Below are 24,984 nucleotides of genomic sequence, written 5' to 3'. Positions count from 1 at the left end.
TACAACAGTAAACAGACATATTCCTTGCCCACAACCAACTTATAGTCCAGAGGGACACATACATTAATAAAAATAAATAGATTACAGATATGGGGCTTGGGAGGCTGAATGAATAAAGGGTGGCAGAATGAATAAAGGGAGCAAGTCAGGGTAACACAGAAGGGAGTGGAAGACAAATGAGGGCTTAGGAAAGACCTCTTGGAGGAGATATGCCTTCGATAAATCTGTGAAGTCGGGGAGAGTCACTGTTTGTTGGCCAGAGATCTGGCCCACAGTGTGAGTGTCACCCTTGCTGTCTCAGTGATAGCGGAAGATGACGGCCTTAATGGGAACTATTATTCTAATGAGCTCACCCTCCTCAGACTCCACCTTTCATGATTTTTCTCTTCTCAATAGATTTATTACCAGGAAGAGGACAACTCTAACACGACAGAAAAAATAAAGGTTCTTTTCCTCCCAGAGACAACAATCAAACTGAAAAACCTGACCAGCCATACCAAATACTTGGTTAGCATATCGGCCTTCAATGCAGCAGGGGATGGACCGAAAAGCAGCCCCAGGCTGGGGACGACATATCAGGCCGGTAGGAGATGGTTTCCGATCTAACAAAAAGGCAGTTGGGCTGAATGGGTTTGGAAGCATATTGTATAACTGAGGTTTCCCTCCTTCCACAGTAATGTGGGATTCGCATCTATGAATGTAGACGTCTAAGGCTTGAAGAGCCTTCCACCTATTCTTTAATTCCACCCTTTCTATCTGCAGCTGTCCTTTCTCACCTCTTAAAACTATTAACTCCCAATCTCTTTAAATAATCTGAGCATATTCTCTTTGCTGTTTGATGGTCATCGCAGCCCTACTCTTTAATTAAAATGAGTGGACAAGAGTTATTTTAACACAATTCAAGTGAGGCCTACGAAGACAAAATATTAAATCTGTACCTTGGGTGTGCTTCTCTACAAGCCTAAGGGTATATGTGGTTTCCAGCTCATTACCCTCCTTCCCCTCTGCTCCACTGTCTGGATTCTGAGACCACCCAGAGGGAGAAGAAGAAGTAAGAGATCCAGAAGCAAAAAGACCCCCAGTCACACAAATAGTTGAGTACCAATATGATGAGTTCCAGAGGCAACCAATCAGTCCCCATGAACACGCCAGCATCAGGGTTCCCTGACACGCCCTGGGGTGGGACCACTGATCTGTTGTTTCAGAAATGTCACAGTCATGTACATGGAGCTTTCCTTGTAAGGGTTAGATTAATCAATTGATGAATCATATTTTTGAGCATTTTCTGTGGGCAGAAAACTGTCGTAAGCACTTGGGAAAGCTCAGTATGACAGAGCTGTTAGATATGTTCCCTGCCCACAGCGAGCTTACAAGTCTACAGCAAATTGGATTGGCCTTAAGTATGAGTGAGCACCATGCACATTCTGGTTACAGAAAATTCAGAATACAAAAATACAGAAAATGTAGTCTTCTAATGAGAACACAAACACTGCCACTGAGATGATTCAGTGTGTATTTCAGCCTACCTCAAGCTCCACAAGCTCTTATTTGCTTAGATGGAGAATACATAATGCTTCTTGAACTTGAAGAGTTCTCAGATAGGTGGCAGCTTTGCCACTCAATTTTAGTTCATAAACTAATGTTTCAGTGAAGCAAAGTCCATTTACCAATGTAAAACTGAAGACAGTTGAGATTGACTAGGCAGCAGTATTGAAGGCTTTAGCTCTAAACCCTTCCTTGAAATTGTCATCATTTTTAGATTTCTTCATAAGTATAGATCCTGGTTCCTAAAAATGTAATCATTCGCTAGTACTTAATGAGTGCTGTCTGTGTGCAGAGCAATGGACTTAGCAATGGGGTGAGCATAGCGCAGTAGAGTTGGTAAATGTGATCTCTGCCCTCAAGGGGCTTACAGTGCTTTGCCTGTTTGATGGTCTCCCAAGTGAGTCCCCTCAAAGAGTAATCCCTTATTATTTTCTGAGGAAATATATTCCATAACTTGTTTTTCTTCCCTCCTCTTCTCCTTCACCATTTTTTTTTTGAGAGGGGAGTCGGGGGAAGCTGAGTCCTTTCCTCTTGGGACCAGAATTGCCAGAGCGATTTGGCTCAGTGAATGCCTAAGTTAATTAGACACTGTAGGAAAAAAACTACATTGGATTTTTACAGTGAGTTATTCCCTCAGTGCAGGTAATAGTACCCTAGTGACCTAAAGAGTTAATGCTCCTTCTCAAAGAAGCAGGCTTAAAATTAGGGATATCTTCCTAGAGTCTGAGCTATTCCTTAATTTGAAATTCAGCACTTTGGGAAGCAGCATTAACTCTTTAGGTCTCACGGGTACTATTTGCCACACTGAGGGAGCAACTTGCTAAGTAGTAACTTAATGATGTGAAGAAGTCAGTGCAGACTCTAAAGGAGCCTAACACAGAACCAGAAGAATTTGGCTCAGTGAATGCCTGACAGGAAAGTACTCACTTCCCCCAGAAAAGAAGAAAAAAGGGAAGAGGAGAGAAGAAAGTTCCTTCTAAGGAGTCGAGCTCAGTCTCAAGGAAGATGTCTGTATCTATATATGTATATAATCCATCAAAACCTTTTCTGAAAGTAATATCCTAGTCCTTTAAGGCTTGCAAAGAGGTTCGATTAATTTCCCTTTACCTCTCCAGACAGAAGGGGAAATACAATAACATGTCACAGAGCAGGCAATTCATTCTTGTAATAATTTTGTCCAAGTGGGAACCAAGGAATATTGGAACTCATATGAGACCATCTGTTCTCTTGAGATTTCCATCCTCACTTCAACAGAGAAGAGATGTGGATAGGCATCCAGTCTGTAGCCAACAAAACCTTTAAATTGTTTGCAGTTCATCTAGTTATAATTCTTTCTTCGTGGGCCTTCTTTCCACTCAAAGTAGGCAAAACGAAAATCCCTCAGAAACACTCCAGGGGCCCTGAGGAAATGAAGTTTCCCCCATTTCCTATTCTGTTTTCATCCATTTTCATTTTTATATCATTGTCATTTCCTTCTTCAAGCCTCTTTTCTTCAAGCTTTTGAAGATTTTACGATTTTATATTTGAATTGGAATGGTCTATATTCCTGATTATGTGGGATTCTGCATTGATCAATAAATCCTGTTATCTCCTGGTTTTTAGTCTTTAGTGGATGATAAATCAAATTTTACATTACCTAGAATTTTGTATATACCAAAGTGACCCATGAAATATCCCTAATAAAAGTCACTGCAATTGTCATTCTTTCAGCCCCTAACGCTCCCAGTTTCCTGGCATTCTCAGAAATTACTTCCACGACCCTTAATGTTTCCTGGGGAGAACCGACAGCAGCAAATGGAATCCTGCAGGGTTATCGAGTGGTTTATGAACCCCTAGCACCTGTCCAAGGTAAGACAGTCACTGGAGGAGATGCCTGTCAATCAATCAATTGTATGTATCATATCATCGCTGTCCTTATGCAAATACTCAGACACTTTCCTCCTCTGCCCTTTCTGTCTCCCTAATGTTAAAAATCCACAGGTGACAGGAATAACCATTAGTACTTCTGGCCTTAGAAAAAGCTCTCTGTAAATTCTGTAAGAACTTCTTTCCAGTTCATGTCCTTGGCTTTGCAAAAGGTCTTTGTGTACTAGAAGAAGTTACTGCTCTTCTTCATTACTCTCTTTGTTAATGCAGAGTTTAGGAAACTTGTGTTTCTGTGCTACTCTAATCTCTGCACATGGACTGTATCAGATTTCCTGCCATATAACTACGAAACATCCTGTGCTCAGTCTCTTTGAGACTGTTGCTATGGCGAGTAAGAGATCCAGTACACTCTGTTGATGCTTGTGTGATCGTGGTGTGTAGTGCTGTGTAAAAAAAATGCTAAAAATGTTAAATGGCAATTTTATAGATTTTTGTTTTAAATCTGTGGGTGCTGTTTTCAAATGGCATGTCAAAGCTCCCACCAGACATAATCCTGCCTGATTAATTGTGCTTGCCAGCCAAAAAAATATTAAAGTAGAAAGCAATCTACCAGGGAAAGAGAGCTCTTTTTCTCAAATTAAATGTAAAATTATTTTAAAGATGAGCTCAGAAAGATGAAAATGTTTGGGGACAGCATCATTAATATTGATTCTATTCAAGGGAGCTTGCTGGTTTTCCAACGGGCTGTCTAATTTGGCAGAATTAGATCCGATGGAGTCATTTCATCCTCTGCTGATTCACTTTAAACTCTTTCCATAAGTAATAAGGATACCGATCGGTAGCATTTTCTTTTCTGAATGGAGAAAGGCGGTTAACATTTTTGGTTGAATTTTCCTGGGATTGCATGGGGCATATAATGCTTTCAAAGGAAAGCCCAAGAGTGACAAGTGCATCATGGAAGGCAGCGTAGCCTAGTGGAAAGGACATTGGACTAGAGGTCAGGAGACTCAGGCTGTATTCCCAACTCCGCCATTGGTCTCGTGTGATGTTGGACAAATGTCTTCACTTTTCTGGGCCTTATTTTCCTCATCTGTTGAATGGAGATAAAATAGATAAAATAGTGAGCTCTATGTGGAAAAGGGACAGTGTCTGATCTGGTAATCGTGTATCTACCTCAGTACTTAACACATAATAAGTGCTTAATAAGCACCATAATTATTAAGAGCACTGTCAAGTCCTCCATTTGGACTAGGAGGGTGTGAGAGGGGATGACTGAACCCCAAAATTTGGTTAGCACCAGTTACATAGCACTTTGAGGTCCTCCTGTTACCTATGTTGATGAGATGCCCGAGAGATTTTGTCTTTTATGAGGACATACCAGTCACTATATCATATACCAAGTAAATCATTTAAAGAATTAGCAAACTTGCTTTACAATCAAATTCTGTGGTATAGAAACAAGTGACAGCACATCTGTGGTGTTGTCTAGCTAGGTCATAAGGACAAAAATCAAATGCAGGACATGGAAATTTAAGAAGAACCCAGGTTAAAGATAAACTAATGGATTATTCTAAGGGGAAAAAATGCCTTAGGGCTATACACAGAGGGTGTTCAGAGATGGCTGTGACTCTACTTGGGAGAGCCAGTCAAGTCAGAGACTCCCTTTGTAGTGAGGCAAAAGCTTCCCGTACTACTCACTGAGTTTACCCAAAAACATATCTGCACAAGCAAAGTGAAGTGCAGAGCTGAGTTTTTACCCTGTGAATTTGATAAATGAAAATCTCACAATGGATTATTCAGTTCAAAGTTTTTCTTCAGTTTTGGAACTTTGATCCTGATTTATATGGACAGTTTCACTGGTCCTCTATTTCACTCTGTCTGCATGAGCACAATTTAGTCATCTAGCCAGTTCGGGGAATCTTTGAGTTTTCCATAGGGTTTAGCAGTATTTTCAACAGTTGCTATTTTGATGTTTCTTAAAATGTGTTAAACAGAGGTATTTTTATGTGATTGTTCCCTGAGGGTTTGAAATGCAGGGCACAGTTTTAAAATCGGCTAAATAAATAAAACGATGACACTTTGTGATGGGAAAGGCCTGGCTAGATTTGTTACCTCCTGGTGAGAGAGAAGTCTGAAACGCCAAGCGTCCGGTGTTATTGCTCTGGGGAGTAGGATGGAATTTGAAAAAGCAAAATAATTGCACTTCAAGATAACTTGCCAGCAAAATCCCATCTGTAAACTTGTGACAGACAAAGGTATCAACTGATATTTTCCTGCTTTAAGCCTTGTTATGGATTTTTACATCTCCCCAAAATGTGTAAATTTTGAAATACTTTTAGTATATGAGTCAACACAACAGGAGTGAAATATGTAAATAACAGGAAATGGTGAAATCACAGTTTCACTCTTGTAGGTGCCTGGAAACAAACAATTTTCCTCCAAAAACATCTTATAAAGTGTCTAGCTTGAAGACATATAGCAGAGTAATGCAATCTCACAGGAGGCTCAGTAGCTTTTGATTCACTTTGTTTTCCTCCTCCTCCCTTCCCATTGTAATTAGTGAGGTTATGTGCAGTCTCTTGATAATTTCCCAGTTGTGTTGTAAGGTTTTTTTCTTGTCAGTACCCACTTATCAAGCTTAAACTCTAATTACGCTTATCTGTGCTGAAAATTGGCTATTATCACTACTTAAACTTCTGCTAATTGTAAGAAATACTTTCTTAGTAAACTCTAAGATAATTTTACTTATCTCAGCCCAATAAACTACACTCAATTGCTTCTCTCTATTGAGACCTTTCTTTGCTTTTCATCCTGGATGGATGTACTAGGAGTGAGCAAGGTAGTAACTGTGAACATTAAAGGAAATTGGCAGCGCTGGTTGAAGGTGCGGGATCTTACGAAAGGAGTGACCTACTTCTTCAGAGTGCAGGCCAGAACCATTTCCTATGGGCCTGAACTACAAGCCAACGTCACAGCCGGCCCAGCTGAGGGTAAGTGAAACTCCATTATCAGGTAACGTACCTCTAGTCAACTGCAACATGGTAACTCGACAACAGAGACACACTGTATTTCAACACGATCAGGTCTGAGCTCCCCAAAGTCACCCCTCCGCCTCTCCCCTCCCCCCCAACAACCCCCTCCCCTACTTTCCCATCCTTCCCTGCAGTATCCTCAGAGGAGATCTCCTCCCTCCTCGCAAGTGCCACCCCCTCCACCTGCGCCTCGGACTCCATTCCCTCTCACCTTCTTAAAACCATCGCCCCTGCCCTCCTCCCTTCCTTAACTTCTATTTTTAACCACTCAGTCTCCAAGGGCTCCTTCCCCTCTGCCTTCAAACATGCCCACGTCTCCCCCATCCTAAAAAAACCCGCTCTTGACCCCACTTCCCCCTCCAGTTATCGTCCTATCTCCCTACTACCCTTCCTTTCCAAAATCTTAGAACGAGTCGTCTACAATCGATGCCTAGAATTCCTTAACTCCCATTCTCTCCTAGACCCCCTCCAATCTGGCTTCCGTCCCCTCCACTCTACCGAGACTGCTCTCTCTAAGGTCACCCATGACCTCCTTCTTGCCAAATCCAATGGCTCCTACTCCATTCTGATCCTCCTTGACCTCTCTGCTGCCTTTGACACTGTCGACCATCCCCTCCTCCTCCATACCTTATCTCACCTTGGCTTCACGGACTCTGTCCTCTCCTGGTTCTCCTCTTACCTCTCTGGCCGATCATTCTCGGTCTCCTACGCTGGAGCCTCCTCCCCCTCCCATCCTTTAACTGTCGGAGTTCCTCAAGGGTCAGTTCTTGGCCCTCTTCTGTTCTCCATTTACACTCACTCCCTCGGTGAACTCATCCGCTCTCACGGCTTTGACTACCATCTCTACGCAGATGACACGCAGATCTACATCTCCGCCCCTGTCCTCTCCCCCTCCCTTCAGGCTCGCATCTCCTCCTGCCTCCGGGACGTCTCCACCTGGATGTCGGCCCGCCACCTAAAACTCAACATGAGCAAGACTGAGCTCCTCATCTTCCCTCCCAAGCCCGGTCCGCTCCCAGACTTCTCCGTCACCGTGGATGGCACGACCATCCTTCCGTCCCGCAGGCCCGCAATCTCGGTGTCATCCTTGACTCGTCCCTCTCGTTCACCCCACACATCCTATCCATTACCAAGACCTGCCGGTTTCACCTCTACAATATCGCCAAGATCCGCCCTTTCCTCTCCACCCAAACGGCTACCTTACTATTACGGGCTCTCGTTATATCCCGGCTAGACTACTGTGTCAGCCTTCTCTCTGACCTCCCTTCCTCCTCTCTCGCCCCGCTCCGGTCTATTCTTCACTCCGCTGCCCGGCTCATCTTCCTGCAGAAACGATCTGGGCGTGTCACTCCCCTTCTTAAACAACTCCAGTGGTTGCCTATCGACCTCCGCTCCAAACAAAAACTCCTCACTCTAGGCTTCGAGGCTCTCCATCACCTTGCCCCTTCCTACCTCTCCTTCCTTCTCTCTTTCTACCGCCCACCCCGCACGCTCCGCTCCTCTGCCGCCCACCTCCTCGCCGTCCCTCGGTCTCGCCTATCCCGCCGTCGACCCCTGGGTCACGTCCTCCCGCGGTCCCGGAACGCCCTCCCTCCTCACCTCCGCCAAACTGATTGTCTTTCCCTCTTCAAAACCTTACTTAAAAATCACCTCCTCCAAGAGGCGTTCCCAGACTGAGCTCCTCTTCCCCCTCTACTCCCTCTGCCATCCCCCCTTTACCTCTCCGCAGCTAAAGCCTCATTTTCCCCTTTTCCCTCTGCTCCTCCACCTCTCCCTTCCCATCCCCACAGCACTGTACTCGTCCGCTCAACTGTATATATTTTCGTTACCCTATTTATTTTGTTAATGAATTGTACATCGCCTTGATTCTATTTAGTTGCCATTGTTTTTACGAGATGTTCTTCCCCTTGACGCTGTTTAGTGCCATTGTTCTTGTCTGTCCGTCTCCCCCGATTAGACTGTAAGCCCGTCAAACGGCAGGGACTGTCTCTATCTGTTGCCGACTTGTTCATCCCAAGCGCTTAGTACAGTGCTCTGCACATAGTAAGCGCTCAATAAATACTATTGAATGAATGAACTGTATTTCTAAGGAAGCCCATTGAAATGGTCCATTACATAGACGATACGGATCAGTGGTCGTGAAGCACTTAGTCTGTTCGTAAATACTCGGGCAAGTTCAGTAGGGTCAGGAGGCATGACCTTACCCTTACAGTCAAGCTACCACCTAGAAGATAGAAAGGCTCAACTTGGTGAAAGAGTGAGTCTGGGTTTGTTTGATCAGGTCAATAAATAGGGAGAGTAGTAGAATGAGCCTGTTATAGTGGCTGTGAAACAATTCACACACCTGTGAATATTGCCTGGTGCTGAGGAAGCTCAAAATATGAATTTTTGATCAAATTTTCCTGTGAAAGGAAAGATGCTAGGAAAATAAACAGAGAAAAAATAGAATGCCAAATTTGAAATAACTGGAGAAACAATAAAAATAATCATAAACGGACGCGGAAGGGATTGCCAGTCTTAGAAACTTTCACAAGCATTTATGAACATCTTTCCCTCAAAGTTATCCTCAAACCCAAGGAGCAGCAACATTTTTTGCAGAAGAGCCAAACAAAATGAAGTTGGAGCAGTTGGTGCATGAAAAGCCATATAATATATGCTCCCCTACCCCCACAGGACACATGACATCATTGTATCATGTTGCACACAGCACAATGTGATGACGTCATTGTACCATGCAACCACTTCATAGCAACAGTTGTGTCTGACAGCAAGGATGGGAAAGGCGAAGGACAAGAGGGGAGTAATGGGGGAGGGAGAAAGTAGGTAGAAGGGGACAGCATTGGGTGGGAGAAAAAGAAAAGGAACCAGGGAAGGGAGCGAAGCAATCCATCAATCAGTGGTATTTATTGAATGCTTATTCTGTGCAGAGCACTGTACTAAGCACTTGGGAGAGTAAAATAAAACAGATTGGTAGATATTTTCCCTGCCCACAAGGAGCTTAAAGTCTAGAAAGGGAGACAGGGAGAAATTGAAATAAATTATTGAGAGAAGGGATGTGAGTGGGGAGAGGAGGAGAATGAATGAGGGGAGAGGAAGGGAGAGAAGGGGAAGCAACAGAGGGGAAAGGGAGTCAGGGGAGCCGAGGAGATTACTGGATTTGCACTAGTGGTACTTCCTCCTGGAGCCCTGATGTAGCCCAAGACCCTCCTCAAGAGCCATTCTCAGCCCCAAAAGAAGCCAGGAAAGGTGGGTACTAAAGCCATAAATTGAAGACCCCCTTTCTAACCCAAATGGTAGTTACATTTCAAATTGTTCAATATCCCTCTCTCAAAAAAAATTTTAGTACTTCCATTCATCTGAGGATGTCAGATAACTTTACAAGCAATAGCCTTGGATTTCCCTCACCTCTATGAAGCAGAGGAACATTTGTATTACTAATTTAGTCTTTTCAAGGGCTAGAAATTGACATGGCAAAAGTAGTCTGGCTTGAGAGGAGGGGCTTCACACAAAATTCTTCAACTGCCAAGAAGATCTTTCTGCCTGTCTGCTCTACTTCTCTTGAAATAAATGAAATTTGTTTGATGCACAGATAGTCATAGCACTTCCTCATCCCTTGTTATCTTGCTTAAAATTTGGAGCAGCCATCATAGAAAAATGTCAATCAGGTTTTATTTGTTTTTTCAGTGCAGCACAAATGCTAATGTAGTCACAGTCAGAATGTGTCCTAATTGAGGCATAGCTCTTTTTTAAAATTAGTAAAAATAATAGCTGAACATATAAATTTAACTATTCTCTGCATAATCTCCTGTACACATATGACATCAACCCATCACTTTTCCCCATATTCTCTCCTTCCCTCTTGCTAGATTATCACTTCTGTCGATATCTCTCATCCCACACCCCTGTTCCTGTCATATCCCTTTACTGCAGTTGGAATCCACTAAAAATGCCTCTTTCTGCCATCTGCTTTTAGTTTAGATGAGTTTTAGAATACCTAGTAAAATAGTTGTGGCAATAAATTCAGATGTTCATGGTTTTAATGCTGTTTATTCTTGCATCAAAGACAAAAGTGTCCTCAAGTTCAGTGTTAAAATGCTAATTACTTCAGTAGAACCAGCAAAATTTTGGGCATTATCAAGAAGGGCATCCAAAACAAAAATGGGGTAGTCTAGTTGCTTGGTATAGTAATTAAGGTATAAATTATTTTGGCAGGGGTAACAAATTTTACCCTAATTTCTATCCCCTGATTATTTTTTTTCAATTTAGATTAACTCTACCCTCCCTCACCCAAAACCTAGATTGTGTTTCTCTCCTCAGAATGCCCTATAGCTCTGCCTGAAGGGGTTTTCCCCAGGAAGGCATTAGTTATGTGTTGATGATGCTGTGCGAGTCTTAATTCAGAAAGTTGATGGCAGCAGAAGGGAAGAGCTTTCTTATCTCCTTGGTCATCCACTTCCCCAGTAAAATAGACCCTAGGATTTTTCAACTGAAGACTTTGGATAAGAGTTGGATGGGATTGATTGAAGTTGTGTCATTGAACAATTAAATCAATTTATGCTTGTTTCTAAACAGCAAAGTTTGTCTCTCTATCCATTAGAGATTCACTGAAGTCCAGAATACAAAATGAGGGGATGAAGAAACTTTTGCAAAGTCTGGTTTTCTAACCCTGGGTTGTTTTTTGGTTGTTTTTTTGTTGTGTGTTTTTGACTTCTCAGGATCTCCTGGTTCTCCTCAAGATATTTTCGTTTCAAAATCAGCCTCTGATCTGATTTTGCAGTGGACAGAGGGAAATTCTGGAGACACACCCACGACTGGCTTTATTATAGAGGCAAAGCCTTCAGGTAGGAAATGGATTCCAATGATCTGAAAGCCCCAAAGAGCACTTCTCTAGTAATATTAGCCAAGGCAATCCAGATTTTGATGGCCAGAGGACCTCAGACTAAATAGACACTTATGCATTCTCCCTCCTACTTAGATTGTGGGTTAGGGACTGCATCAGACATTATTAACTACCTCAAGTACTTGGAACAGTGCTTGGCACATAGTAAGTGCTTATCAAATACCATGATTATTCATTATTAGGCACACCCTAACATAATTTCATCATTAATTTTAGCACTTGTGGGTGCAGAATATTTTACTAGGTGCTTATGAATCAGAAAAGAAGTGAAAAAGACACAACCCCTATTCTCAAAGACCTTACTATTTCCTTGGGAAGACAGTCATAAATTGATAAATATATTGTAGGTTAGAGTAAGGGAATGGATATCAATCAATCAATCAGTTGTATTTCTGGACCACTTACCGTGTGCAGACCACTGTATCAAGTGCTTGGGAAACTACAGCAGAGTTGGTAGACATGCTCCCTGCCCACAGGCAGCTTACAGAAACAACAAGATAAAATAATAGCAGATAAACAGAGTAATACAAAAGTGTGCTGAAGAGCCTGAAGGGTTGGTTTTGCTTTCAGATGTTTATAGTTTGAATGCATTTCACTATTGCATCAAAGACAAAGCCTTCCTCAAGTTGCTTTTCAGGTTTGAGTGTTAAAATGCTAATCGCTGAAGCTAGGCAAATTCTCCAAAACAGTGTAGAGCAAGAAGCGTAGAGGACGCAGAGAGGACGCAGATCAGAGCCCTGCCAAACACCCACAGTTAAGGAGTGGTGAGGCAAAGGATGGCCCACAGAAGGGATGTCAGTGAATGAAACTGAGAAAATGTAGAGAGTGGTAGAAGGCTGAAAGCTCCTTATGGGCAGGGAACATGTCTACCAATTCTGATGAACTGTAATAATAAGAACGATGGTATTTGTTAAGTGCTTTCTATGTACCAAACACCGTTCTAAGCACTGGGGTAGATACAAGGTAATCAGGATGTCCCACGTGGGGCTCACCATTTTAATCCCCATTTTACAGATGAGGTTACTGAGGCATAGAGAAGTTAAGTGTCTTGCCCAAGGTCACACAGCAGTGTCCTCTTACAAGCGCTTAGTACAGTGCTCTGCCCAGTAAACACTCAACAAATGCCACTGATTGACTGATGACGATAGTAGTACTCATAGTATTTATTAAGTACTTACTGTGTGCAGATGAAAAGGCCGAATGCAGATTTTCAGCAATTTTCCTTTTCTGATCATTCAGTGAATCAAAGAGGTCTCCTTCAGTTGAGATCTTCCTCTCCAAACGCAGAAAGATAAGCCACCCTTAGTTCTGTGACCAGGGCAGCAGTATCAAATCATCAAATGAAAAGTGCTTCTGTGTTGTCAATATTTGAACACCTTGCCATTACCTTAAGGTTTTGGATCTCAGCTGTTATCTATTACAGGCCTCATTACCCCAAATATTAATTGCTGCATCATCTCATTTTTTTCCACTGAACTGCTCTGAGGCAGGGAAGGAAGTGGCTAGAGAAGCAAGTGTCATTCTTTTCTCCTTCCACTTGCCACATTCTCCCTGCCTGAATTTTCAGCAACACCTGGGCTATTTATATTTCCCTCAGGGTCGCTCCTTTTTCCTAGTGTAGATTGACCTGCCTGATGGCAACCTCGGTGACTTAACCAAATACACCTCAAGCATTCAGGAGACAAAGCTGCCCGTTATCATTATCATCAGTCCGAAAAGGGAAGAGACATCAGCTTGAGGCACCAACCTGCAATAAGAAAACCTCCTCTTGCCCTTCCTCACCCTTGATCAAACTTTTGAAAATGCACACATCTCTTCCTGGCACCACGAGAACCCATCCAACTACTCACAAATACCCTTTGATGGAATTAGCAGCTTCAGTCTAAGATCAGTTTCCCTTCTCATGCTTAGAAAACAGCAGTCGATGGGCGCACGGGACAGAAAAACTCAATTTGATTTCCTTCATTACCAGTCTCTTTGATAGATTCATCTTCTGGGAATGTGTAAATTTCTTTCAGTACTCGGGCAAAAAAGTTCCCTAAAAACCAGTGGAAAAATTTAAGTTTGAAAATTGTGTACTGCACATATGCAGATGATTTATTTACACAAATTATCTTAAGGCATTTTACTGTGTAGATCATGCAGCATAATTTACATATTTACACAATAGACTGAAAGTGGCCTAACGGAACTATAAATATATTTTCCCCTCCAAAGCAACCATGAAATACATATTTAGGATGTATACGATGCAGGCAGAGCTTGCGTTGTTTCTTACAGATAACATATTTAGGCCAGAAATGGGAATTGTTCTGAAGAGATGTATCTGATGCTTCAGCTCAATAAGTTGCTTCTCCTCCATTGCTTAGGGCTTAAGGAGTTTTTTTTTATATTCTCCGGGTGTGCCCCCTGGAACTCTGCAAGCGTTTTGGATTTCCCTTCCCACTCATTTGCTCGTTTTCTTTTCATCGAGTTGTAAAATGAGCAAAGATGGGAATTCAGGAGTTTCAAAAGTATTGAATGCATCCATAAAGCTGTAGCAGTCAGCAGATTCAAAGTAAAAGCTGCAGATGCAGTTCAAACTCATGCCCATAGCTCTCTGTTTTTTTTCCCTTCACCCCAAACACATTTGTTGATGTTTTGTCATGCATCATGATGCATTTCTCTCTTGGAGTGGTTTGGGTCAAGCCCAAACTTTTTTTTTTTTAGTTTTTAAGTGTATTCATTTTGTCTACCTTCTTTTTGAACTGCCTTGAATAATAAGCGGATCAGAAGACATTTTTTATGCACCATTTACTATTCCCAAATTTAATCCACCATCAATCTGCCTGTGTGCTACAGTTCAGTTTCAAAGTCTGATTTGGCCTTTGTACAACAGGAAAAAACAGCCACGTTTATGAAATAAGCAATTGACGGGTTTCCATCTACTCCCAGCTCCAGGTTGACAGTCATTTGTTGGTCGGCTGTGTTGGCAGAACCAGAGGTCTCGATTAGTGAATGACACTTTTATTCAGCATGGAGACCCTGCTTAATTATCCATGAAATCAAACTTTTGTGTTGGTATAGCATCCAGCCTGATACCTGCAGTGCTCGGCCCTGATCAGTGCCGCAGAGAGATAAAAGGAGTGCGTTACCCACAAGGGTACCTGAGCTGAGCTCAGATGGAATTTAGGAAGGAGGAGTGATGGCTTCCAAGCTTATCCAAACGTTCTTTCCACTCACACCCAACTCCTGACTCCCAGAGGGAGGAATTGAGGATGAAAGGGAGAGGTTGATGTTCTCGTGAGCAGAAACCGAAGATGGTGAAGAAGCATTTATAGTAGAAAGAAGAGATTCATTTGTCTAAACATTAGCAGTTCCCCTTTTGCAGTCGATAAATGATGAGCAAAAAGAAGCACGGGTAAGGGGAGGCTTTTTGGATTTTTGAGAAATAAGCAATGCATGCAGGCTTTGCTACTCTACCATGTAGCCAGATGTGTTGAATCTTACACATCATTAACTTGTAATTGAGTGGGAGAAGCTAGGTGTGTTATTTAGTGATGAATGTGTCTCAAATTTCATTTCTCTCTGTGGTTTTCCTGCTCTAGTGAATCACAGCAATGCAACTTTGCATTTTTATAGTGCCTAGGATCCAAGACTGGCATACAGCAGGCCCTCCTGGCACATGGAGATACTGAGGCACAAGCTTAAGGGATCTGACTCTTCCCCCACCCCTTCCCTGCCTCCCTGCCCCCCAAGTCAGTCACTGCCTGCCAGCGTGCTGAATACGTATCACTAAATTCCACAGCTCAGAGCTCATTGTGGGCAGGGAATCTGTTTTTTACTCTGTTGTATCTCCCAAGCACTTAGTACAGTGCTCTGCACCCAGTAAGCACTCAATAAATATAATTGAATGAATGAATAAAGACCCGCTTCTCTCCCATCTTTATTCTGGATTGAGGAAATGGAATTCTGTTGTTTTTTGAGATACCAGTTTATGCAAATTTCCCTGAGAAAAGTCCTGACTGGCAAGTTACGCCCCATAGGTTAGAAAGCAACTCAAAAATTTTCCCTTCTGCCAGGAGGATTATCATCTTAAAAACAGATCACTTATATCACCTATAAATACCGTTTCTTTTTACCAGAATGGGTCCCTGCTTCCTTAAGAGTTCATTGACATCAAAATCCGGCAAACTGGGAATTAGGGAGGTATAAAATAAGTGTGGAAATCTCGTTACTGGTAATGTTTTTGTAATGTTACTGCTTGATAATTTGTGGAGACAGTTTCTTCCATCATTGATTTATTGAGATATTTAACATTATAATATAAATTAGAAACACAATCCATGAGAGAAAATAGGATGGCCAGTTGAACAGCATCCAAGCTCTTTTTCATCTATGACAATAATTTTGTAGTAAATATTAGCTGAGATAAATAGCCCAATGAGTTATAACTTGCATTGAAAATACCCTGTATACTAATTCTTTCCCTGAAACAATTAAGGAAAATAAAAGGTGGAGAAAAGAATGGATTTTTCTTTTCTAGTTCAGATGTTGGAAAATTATCTCCTGTATTTTTTCTTCCTTTCTCATTGTAAATTGATTTCTAGCTAAATCAGTCTTTGTGGAGATACCATATCAATATTTTAAAATGTTTTATGAAATATTTGTGCAATTCATGGAGCTATGACAGTATGCTTAAAATAAAATGTATCCTTTAGGGAATGGTGGAATATTGATTTTTTTCATTATCAGGAAAAACATTATCCAAACATTAATGCAAAAGATGTGCAGCAAACTAACTCCAAAATATGTGCCTGCTTTCTACCGCCAACCCTAAAATCAAAATTTTTAAACTCTGCTCTTCCTTGACTGTATGTAATTTTAGAAAGAAAAAAAGCAAACAGGTTTACACAATACTTTTTTAAAGGCCAGTATATGTCTTTTTGAGTTTATTGTGTAAAAAAAAAAACTACATAATTTTGAAATACTATTACATAACAAGAGTATCTGGGTGGCTTTGCTCACCCTTATGCAAAAGACTCAATGGCAAGTTATATGGGGTCATTATTCTGATTCAAATAGGAATTTTAGAAATGAAAGCTTGTAATCAATGAATCCCCTTTTGAGTTTCCTAGTGCTGATAACAATTTTGCTGGAAAATTTTCATATTTAAATGAAGACAAAGATCTTCCCTTGCAATCTCAAAAGGGCAATTCACAGATTAAAAGCTTATCTTCTAAAATTGTTCCATTTAAATCAGACCATACCCAGTGCAATAGGGCCTTAGCAGAGTACATCTAAATTGATGAAGATATGTCTCTCCAAATATATTAACATAAGAATTCATTTACATAAAGTTGCTCACAGCATTTGTGTCTTCCAAATTCGTATATTTTCCCAAGAGAGCTCATAACAGTCTTCTATTGCAAATTTCACCTCTTCGAAGATTTTTTGCCCATTTTGAAAGTTCCATTAATGCTTGCCTCAAACAGAAGGTAGAATTAGTCAATCAGTGATGAAGCATCTTTTAAAAAAAGAAACTACTCATATCTATTGCAATAAACCCTCTCAGTCATTATGACTGTGAACCCTATGTGGGATAGGGACTGCGACCAATATAGTTAACTTATATCTACCCTAGGGCTTAGAACAGTTCCTGACATATAGTAAGCACTTATCAAGTACCATTAAAAAAACATGATATAGAATAAAAGTCTGTCATAACCCCTGGGTTAGGGGCTGCCTCTGCTTTCATTAAATAGGAATAGGGCTGGTGGGGGACCATCTCATGGCCCAAACATAAGGGAATTAGTACTTGCAGTGGAAGAATAAGAGGAGGAGGAGCAGTGGGAGTTCTTTTAATTGCCAGGCAGGCACAGTCCCCAAGCAGGGAAGCAGTGTGGTCTTGTGGATAGAGCACAGGCTTGGGAGTCAGAAAGGACTGGGTTCTTATCCTGGCTCTACCACTTGTCTGCTGTGTAACCTTGGGTAAATCACTTCACTTCTCAGTTACCTCATCTGAAAAATGGGGATTAAGACACTGAGCTCTATGTGGAACAGCGACTGTGTCCAACCCGATGAGCTTGTATCTATCCCAGCATTTAGTAGAGTGCCTGGACCATAGTAAGCACTTAACAAATACCATAAAGAAACATAACAAGGTACCATTCCCAGGGTATGCAAGTAAGTTGTAAGCAAATGTAGAATCAACATTTGTATGAATTATTTGAAATAATTCTCAGAAGGGTAGAAAATATTGCAATTACTCATCAGTATAATCATAACAGAATGAACAATTCTTAAATATTGCAGTGCTGACAAATGCTGATTATGTTCTCTTTGGTAGTCATATGTTGTGAAAACACTTGATTGATTTCTTTTCTCAAGCCTCATATAATTTTTGGTATTTGTTAAGCGCTTACTATGTGCCAAATGCTGTTCTAAGCGCTGGGTAATGAGGTTGTACCTCGTGGGGCTCACAATCTTAATCCCCATTTTCCAGATGAGGTAACTGAGGCACAGAGAAGTTAAGTGACTTACCCAAAGTCACAGAGCTGATAAGTGGCAGAGCCGGGATTAGAGCCCACGACCTCTGACTCCCAAGCCCATGCTCTTTCCACTGAACCACACTGCTCTATAGAAGTTCTACATAGAAGTTATATGACAATAATTTATAATACAGTAGCCCTGAAAAATGAACTGATGGGAAAATTAGGAATGAATGGACTTCAAATATCCCTATTGTCTCTCTCTCTCTCTCTTTCTCTCCTTCCCCAAAGAAATGGTCAAAATGGGGAAAATCAGAGATGCCCATTCCTGAAATGGCCTTAGAGTAAATTGTGTGGTATTGTATGAGTAATGGAAACAGCAATTAATTTCAATAGTGTAGCACAAAAAAGGGACTATTTAACTCCTTTCATTGTTTCCTACATAGATGAAGGATTATGGGACATGTTTGTGAAAGATATTCCTCGGAGTGCTACCTCCTACACAGTTGCTCTGGATAAACTTAAACAAGGAGTGAGTTATGAATTCCGAGTTGTGGCAGTCAACGAGTTTGGCTATGGAGAGCCTAGCAGCCCCTCTGCAGCAGTATCAGGTAAGGAGTCATTTTGCAGTTCATCTTCTCCATTTGCATTTTATTTCTGCAGCTCAAGCCTGGTGGTGGGTTAGGCTATAGCTCCATATTCAGTAAATTGGAGCCATGTTTTGCTAATTCCCTATTCTTCTAATCGGAATAGCTCTAAGACTTCACTACCCCCTGGCAATAATGCAGCCATTGGCTGTCCCCTATTAACCATTAATAATCTGCATGGATATTATTGTTCTAGCATTGATTGAAAGCCCACTCAGTGCACCTCACTGTACTAAGGGTTTGGTAAGTACAGAATTATGAAGTGACATGTGCCCTGCCCACGAGAAGCTTGCACTCTGGGAGAGACAGACATAAACATATTTACTCCTTATGGGTAGGTCTCTTAACTCTACTGTGCTCTCCCAAAAACTTAGTACAGTGCTCTGTAGAGTCAACTCCCACTAAATACTATTGATTTATTAATTAAGACCAGGCTTTGCCCTTTAAAAACAGGGAACGCAGGGTAGGTAGATAGACATTTTTCCAAGATTAAGGGTTGAAGGAAGTTTATGTTTTTTAAATAGAGAGATTTATTTTTGCTGTTGATTAGATTCCTTTTTTTTTACCTTGTGGAGAGAAAAATAAAGTACGGCTATGGTGTGGGCAGAGAACACCGAGAAGACACACACACACACACACACACACACACACATACAGACACAGGTAGGTAGGATGGAGCAAGGAGGGAGATATTGATTAAAGGTAGATGGATGATCAGATATGTAACTATACAAAGGAAAACAGTTAAGCGTGCCTTGATTGGCGTTCATCCTCATCAACAGCATTTACTGAGCACATGCCATGTGAAGAGCATTCTACTAGGCAGTTGAGCGAGTGCAAGAGGATTAGAAGACAGAATCACTGCTCTCAAGGAGTTTAAAGTCTGGCCAGAGAGACAGACACAAATACATTGCAGATAGAGGAATACAGTGTATAAATTACTCCAACTCCCTTAGAGCTTATGCACATAAGTGGGGTGGAAAGATCAAGGGGGCAAATAGGAGATACACAGAAGGAAGCCTAGAGATTGCTCAAGGAAAGCTTCCTGCAGTTGTGGTCTCAGGGACGGCTTTGATGATGAGGGAGCTGTAACCTCTCAGCTATGAAGGAAGAGTGAGGACACTGTAGTTGTAGACAACTATTTCTTCCCAACTTTGCATTGTTTTCTATAAAGAGAGACATGTGTTATCTAGCATGTTTTTATATAGCATTTTTCCCTTTTCTTACTCTCTTCTAGCATGGTTTCATTTTATAAATAACACCTGGTAGCAGAGCAGATAATTGTTGTATTTTCTTGAGCTGATAATTCCAAGTAGAATATACTGCTCTGAGAAGGGAAGTTATAAATACCTTTAAGTCAGAGAAAGTTACTGCCTCACTTTCTTAGTTCTTGGAGAGATGGCTAAAATTTTAATACCTATAGTTCTGATCTGGTTATTGCATAGTTTTTTTAGGAGTAAACTGAACTAGACTCTCTTGTGGTTTGCTGAAAGCCAAGCAACTAGAAATTGGGTAGCAACGTGCTTTAGTGAGAGAATTGCCACTTCCTTTCCCAATAGAATGGATCAAGCATTTTCTTCCCTTCCCTGAGCCAATTTCACCCTGTGCTACTTCTGGGCAATAGGTTTCAGATTTGTTTGGATTTGCTAGGTGGAGTGTTCTAATGGGAAGAATGAAAACCAGCTTACATCTTTGGATTCAAAACACTATCATCTTATGAGAACCCTGTAGTGACACATGATCTGAAGCAATATTCCTCCATTTTCCTGGAGTGAACATATTCCATACTCTCCCAATGACACAGGTCTGAGCCAAAGAAAATGATCCTGTTTGTATTTGCAGTAATACCTCAAAAACTGAACCCATTCCTTTACACTTTAAGATGAATGTAATTCAAGTCATACAGGATATTGAAGCATTAATTGCTTGTGTTGATGATAGTAAGATCTCAGGAATCACACAGATTTGGACTTCTTCCTTTAAGCAGGGGAGAATTTATCCTAATTTATTTGGAATACTGCAAATTTTAGGAATCATTCTCTGGTCAGAGATATGTGGATTTTTGTTTCATCTTTGAATTCTCAAGAACCTTACTTTCTTTTTAAACAAATTATTTGCTATGTTTTCTTTAAAAGAAAACATTTAGTGAAGGTTTATTTTATTGATTAATGTTTAACAGTTACATTTTTAAGTAAGAAGTGCTGATACACATTGATTACACATCAGTCAGTTATATTTATTGAGTGTTTACTGTGTGCAGAGCACTGTTCTAAGCACTTGTGAGACAATACTATAACAAAGTTGGTAGACAACTTCCCTACCCACAGTGAGTTCACAGTCTAGAGGAGGAGACAGATATTAATATAAGTAAAATACGGATATGTGCATAAGTGTTGTGGGGCCGAGGGAGGGGGTAAATAAAAGAAGCAAATCAGGGTGATGCAGAAATGAGTGGGAAAAGAGGAAATGAGGACTTAGTTAGGGAAGGCCTCCTGGAGAAGTTGTGCCTTCCTTAAGTCTTTGAAAGTGGAGAGAGTAATTTTCTCTTAGATATGAAAACGGAAGGCATTCCAAGCAAGAGGGAGGATATGGGTGAGAGGAACAGTGAGTAGGAGGGCATTAAGGAGTCAAGTGTGCAGGCTGGATTGTAATAGAAGAATGAGGTAAGGTAGAACAGGGTAAAGTGATTGAGTGCTTTAAAGCCAATGGTGAGGAGTTTTTGTTTGATGTGGAGGTGGATGAGCAACCACTGGAGTTTCTTAAGGCGTGAGGAAATAAGTCCTGAACATTTCTTTAGCAAAATGATCTGGGCAGCAGAGTGAAATATGGACTAGAGTGGGGAGAGACAGGAGGCTGAGAGGTCAGCCAGGAAACTGATTCAGTAATCAGGGCGGGATAGGATCAGTGTTTGTATTAACGCAATAGCAGTTTGAATGAAGAGGAGAGAGCAGATTTTGGTGATGTTGTGAAGGTGAACTGACAGGATTTAGTGATGGATTGAGTATGTGGTTTGAATGAGAGAGAGGAGTCAAGGAGAACTCCAAGGTCATGGCTTAGTGAGACAAGAAGGCTGTTGGTGCCATCTACAGTTATGGGAAAGTCGGGGGAGTACAGGGTTTGGCTGGGAGATAAGGAGTTCTGTTTTGGACATTTTAAGTTTGAGGTGCCGGTGGGACATCCAAGTAGAGATGTCTTGAAGACAGGAGGAAATGTGAAACTGCAGAGAGGGAGAGAGAGCAGGGCTGGAAATGTAGATTTGGGAATCATCTGCATAGAGGTGGTAGTTGAAGCTATGGGATTGAATGAGTTTTCCTAGGAAGTGGGTGAAGATGGAGTATAGAAGGGGACCCAGAACTGAACTTTGAGGGACACCCTCAGTTCGGGGGAGGGAGGCAGAGGAGGAGCCCACAGAAGAGACTGAGAATGAGCATCCAGAGAGGTAGGAGGAGAACCAGGAGAGAACAGTGTCAGTGAAGCTGAGGTTGAATTATGTTTCCAGGAGAAGGGTGGTGGTTGACAGTGTTGAAGGCAGTTGAGAGGTCAAGTAGGATTAGGATGGAGTAGAGGCTGTTGGATTCGGCAAAAGGAGATCATTGGTGACCTTTTAGAGGGCAGTTTCTGTGGAGTGAAGGGTATGGAAGCCAGATTGGAGGGGATCAAGGAGGGAATTGGAGGAGAAGTATTTAAGACAGTGGATATGGGCAATTCGCTCAAGGAATTTGGAGTGGAGTGGAAGGAGGGAGATGGGGTAAGAGTTGGAGGGAGCTGTCAGGGGAGGGTTTTTTAGGACGGGGAGACATGGGCATGCTTGAAATCAGAGAGGAAGAAGCCATTGGAAAGCAAACAGTTAAAGATGGTGATCAGGGAGGGAAGAAGGGAGGGGACAAGTGATTTGATAAGGTGTGAAGGAACAGGGTCAGATGTGCCAATGGAGAGAAGGCAGGAGATTTCCTCTAGAGATATTGCTGGGAAGGATAAGCGAGTTGAAGAAGGGGCAGGAGGAGGGTCAGACTGGAGAGGAGCAGGGGAGATTTTAGGGGATCATACTTGATAGTTTCGATTTTCTCAATGAAGTTGGTGGCCAGGTCATTAAGGACAGGAGGTGGGGAGGCAGGGGGCTTGAGGAGGAAGTTAAGCTTCTGAAACAATGGGTGAGGGCAATGAACATGGGTGTCAATACAGATGGAAAAATAATTTTGCCAGACAGAGGGGAGGGTAGAATTATAGTACACAAGGATGAAATTGAAGTGGACGAGGTCGGCCTAATATCCAGGATATCTAAGTATGTAAACTTGTTACAGGAAGGAAATGTGTCTGCTAATTCTGTTGTACTTTTCCAAGTGCTTTGTACAGTGCTCTGCACATAGTAAGTACTCAGTAAATATTGTTGATTGATTGATTTTCATACTTGACTGCAACGGGTCAACTTTTCTTCACATCTTACTTTTCACCTTCACTGACCTTAGAACGAAGGAAAAGGAGAGCTCTCCAAAGTAGGAAACCCATCCTTTGAGATCATTTTTCTCCTAAACATGTTTTTCATTTTCCTGTAGCCCAACTGGAAACTCCATTCTATGAGGAGTGGTGGTTCCTGCTGGTAATGGCTCTCTCAAGTTTAATTCTCATTCTTTTGGTGGTGTTTGCCCTGGTCCTGCATGGACAGAATAAGAAACACAAGAACTGCAACACAGGTGAGATTTCTGGCTTCATGTTAAAATTTGGGCATTTAAACCAGCAGTTTTTTTTGTTATTGATGTTTGAAAGAGCTGCTATAACTATATGAAGTGTACCATTCTGCCCATGCTGTGGCTGTAGAATTGATAAAATGGATCTGTTTTTTTTCTGAAAATTAATACAAATTATACCATTTCTTAAGGTTTCTGAAACAATCTTGGAAGTTTGGGTTTCAACTGATGCTAAAAGCTGATGCCTGCGGTCGGATATAATCTGTTTTTCTCTCATTCTTGAGCTTGGGTTGTGCTTGATAGTGGCATCCTTTTGAAAGGCACCATCTTCTGAAAGCCATTATCTACAGTGTTGATAGAGTCTTCTTTCCCTAAATCGACTCCAGAGTTGGGAGCTTCCAAACCAGTTTTGAGTTTTCTTCTTAAAAATGAGTCCTGATCAAGTAAGGGATTATTGCATACTGAGCTTTCTTCTAGTCTCCAGCAGGTTTCAAAGCTGCTAACTTCCAGGTTGAATCCTGGCTGGGGACACAGAGAAGCAGATAAGATTGAGGCTCTTCATAGCTGTTGAATAGTGGCCAGGTCAGGGGCCTATTTTGGAAAAAAAGTTCCTCCTCATATCTTTTCTTGGCCTGAATCATTCACTTCCCTGCTGTGTCTAAGACAAAAGTGACTGATGGAAACTTGTTTTCTCAGAGAATTTTTTCACTCGCAATTTCTACATCTGACTTAAATCTGTATTAACACTTCCTATTATTCATTCACTTCATTCATAGTCGTATTTATTGAGGTTAACTGTGTGCAGAGCACTGTACTAAGCATTTGGAAGAGTGCAACACAACATAATAATAATAATAATTGTGGCATTTGTTAAGCACTTACTATGTGCCAGCACTAAACATGGGGGGTGACACAAGCAAATTGGGTTGGGCACAGTCCCTGTCCCACATGGGGCTTGCAGTCTCAATCCCCATTTTACAGGTGAGGTACTGAGGCACAGAGAAGTGAAGTGACTAGCCCAAGGTCACACAGCATACAAGTGGTGGAGCCAGGATTAGAACCCAGGTTCTTCTGACTCACAGGTCCATGTTCTATCCACTAGGCCAACAGTTGTTCCCAGGGGTTGTAGTGTGAGGGTGAAAATTGTGTCCCATTAGTTGTGGCCCAGAGCCCACCCATAGAACCCTAAATAGCTGAGAGTGTTCCAGGCTTTCCCAGCCCCCACTTGATGTTCTCCTGCTCTGCGACCACCCTGGGAAGCATCATGGGAATGTCCGGGGCCCAGACAGACCAGCGCTAGGATGAGGAGGGCAGAGCAGAACACCCTGCACTCACAGGCTGTAGATGTCACTTGATGGACCCTTGGCTCAGTTTGGAGGTTCTCACAGCTGGACATCCCAGTCCCCATGTCCTAAGACCAGTGGATTCCAGCCTATCAAGTGATAGACTAGGCTGTCAATCCCACTTTCACGTGATTAATGACATTGCAGGAACTATCTATGCTGATAAACTGGACTGAACTGTCGATCTCACAGTTGATCAACGATGTTGCAAGAGCCATCTAGGCGGAACTGTCAAAACCACTTTCATTTGATCAGCAGTGTTGCAAGAACTATCTAGGCTAATAAACTGGACTTGACTGGACTGTCGATCCCTCTTTCACTTGATCAACAGTGTTGCAAGAACTATCTCTGCTAATAAACCTATGAGAGAGACTTTGGGTGGGGAGGAGAATTTCCCTTGCTTAGACTCAATCGATCAGTCAGTCAAATTTATAATAGTTATGGGATTTGTTAAGTGCTTACTATGTGCCAGGCACTGTATTGAGCACTGGGGTGG

General features: G+C 41.8%; 1 protein-coding gene across 3 annotated transcripts in view; it reads left to right on the top strand.

Moving 5' to 3' along the window:
* Positions 1-24,984, top strand: part of SDK1 (sidekick cell adhesion molecule 1) — a 739,495-nt gene that overhangs the window by 692,188 nt on the left and 22,323 nt on the right. For all 3 annotated transcript variants that reach the window (XM_029057499.2, XM_029057498.2, XM_029057500.2), the window contains 6 exons: positions 397-583; positions 3,256-3,393; positions 6,240-6,401; positions 11,159-11,284; positions 18,260-18,424; positions 23,014-23,151. In XM_029057499.2, coding sequence (XP_028913332.1) covers positions 397-583; positions 3,256-3,393; positions 6,240-6,401; positions 11,159-11,284; positions 18,260-18,424; positions 23,014-23,151 — 916 coding nt within the window. The remainder of the gene's footprint in view (positions 1-396; positions 584-3,255; positions 3,394-6,239; positions 6,402-11,158; positions 11,285-18,259; positions 18,425-23,013; positions 23,152-24,984) is intronic.

The sequence above is a fragment of the Ornithorhynchus anatinus genome, chromosome 2 (genome assembly GCF_004115215.2).
Source record: "Ornithorhynchus anatinus isolate Pmale09 chromosome 2, mOrnAna1.pri.v4, whole genome shotgun sequence".
In the NCBI taxonomy this organism is placed as follows: domain Eukaryota; kingdom Metazoa; phylum Chordata; class Mammalia; order Monotremata; family Ornithorhynchidae; genus Ornithorhynchus; species Ornithorhynchus anatinus.
Note: the sequence above shows the minus strand (reverse complement) of the source record. Positions and strands in the feature narration are given on the sequence as shown.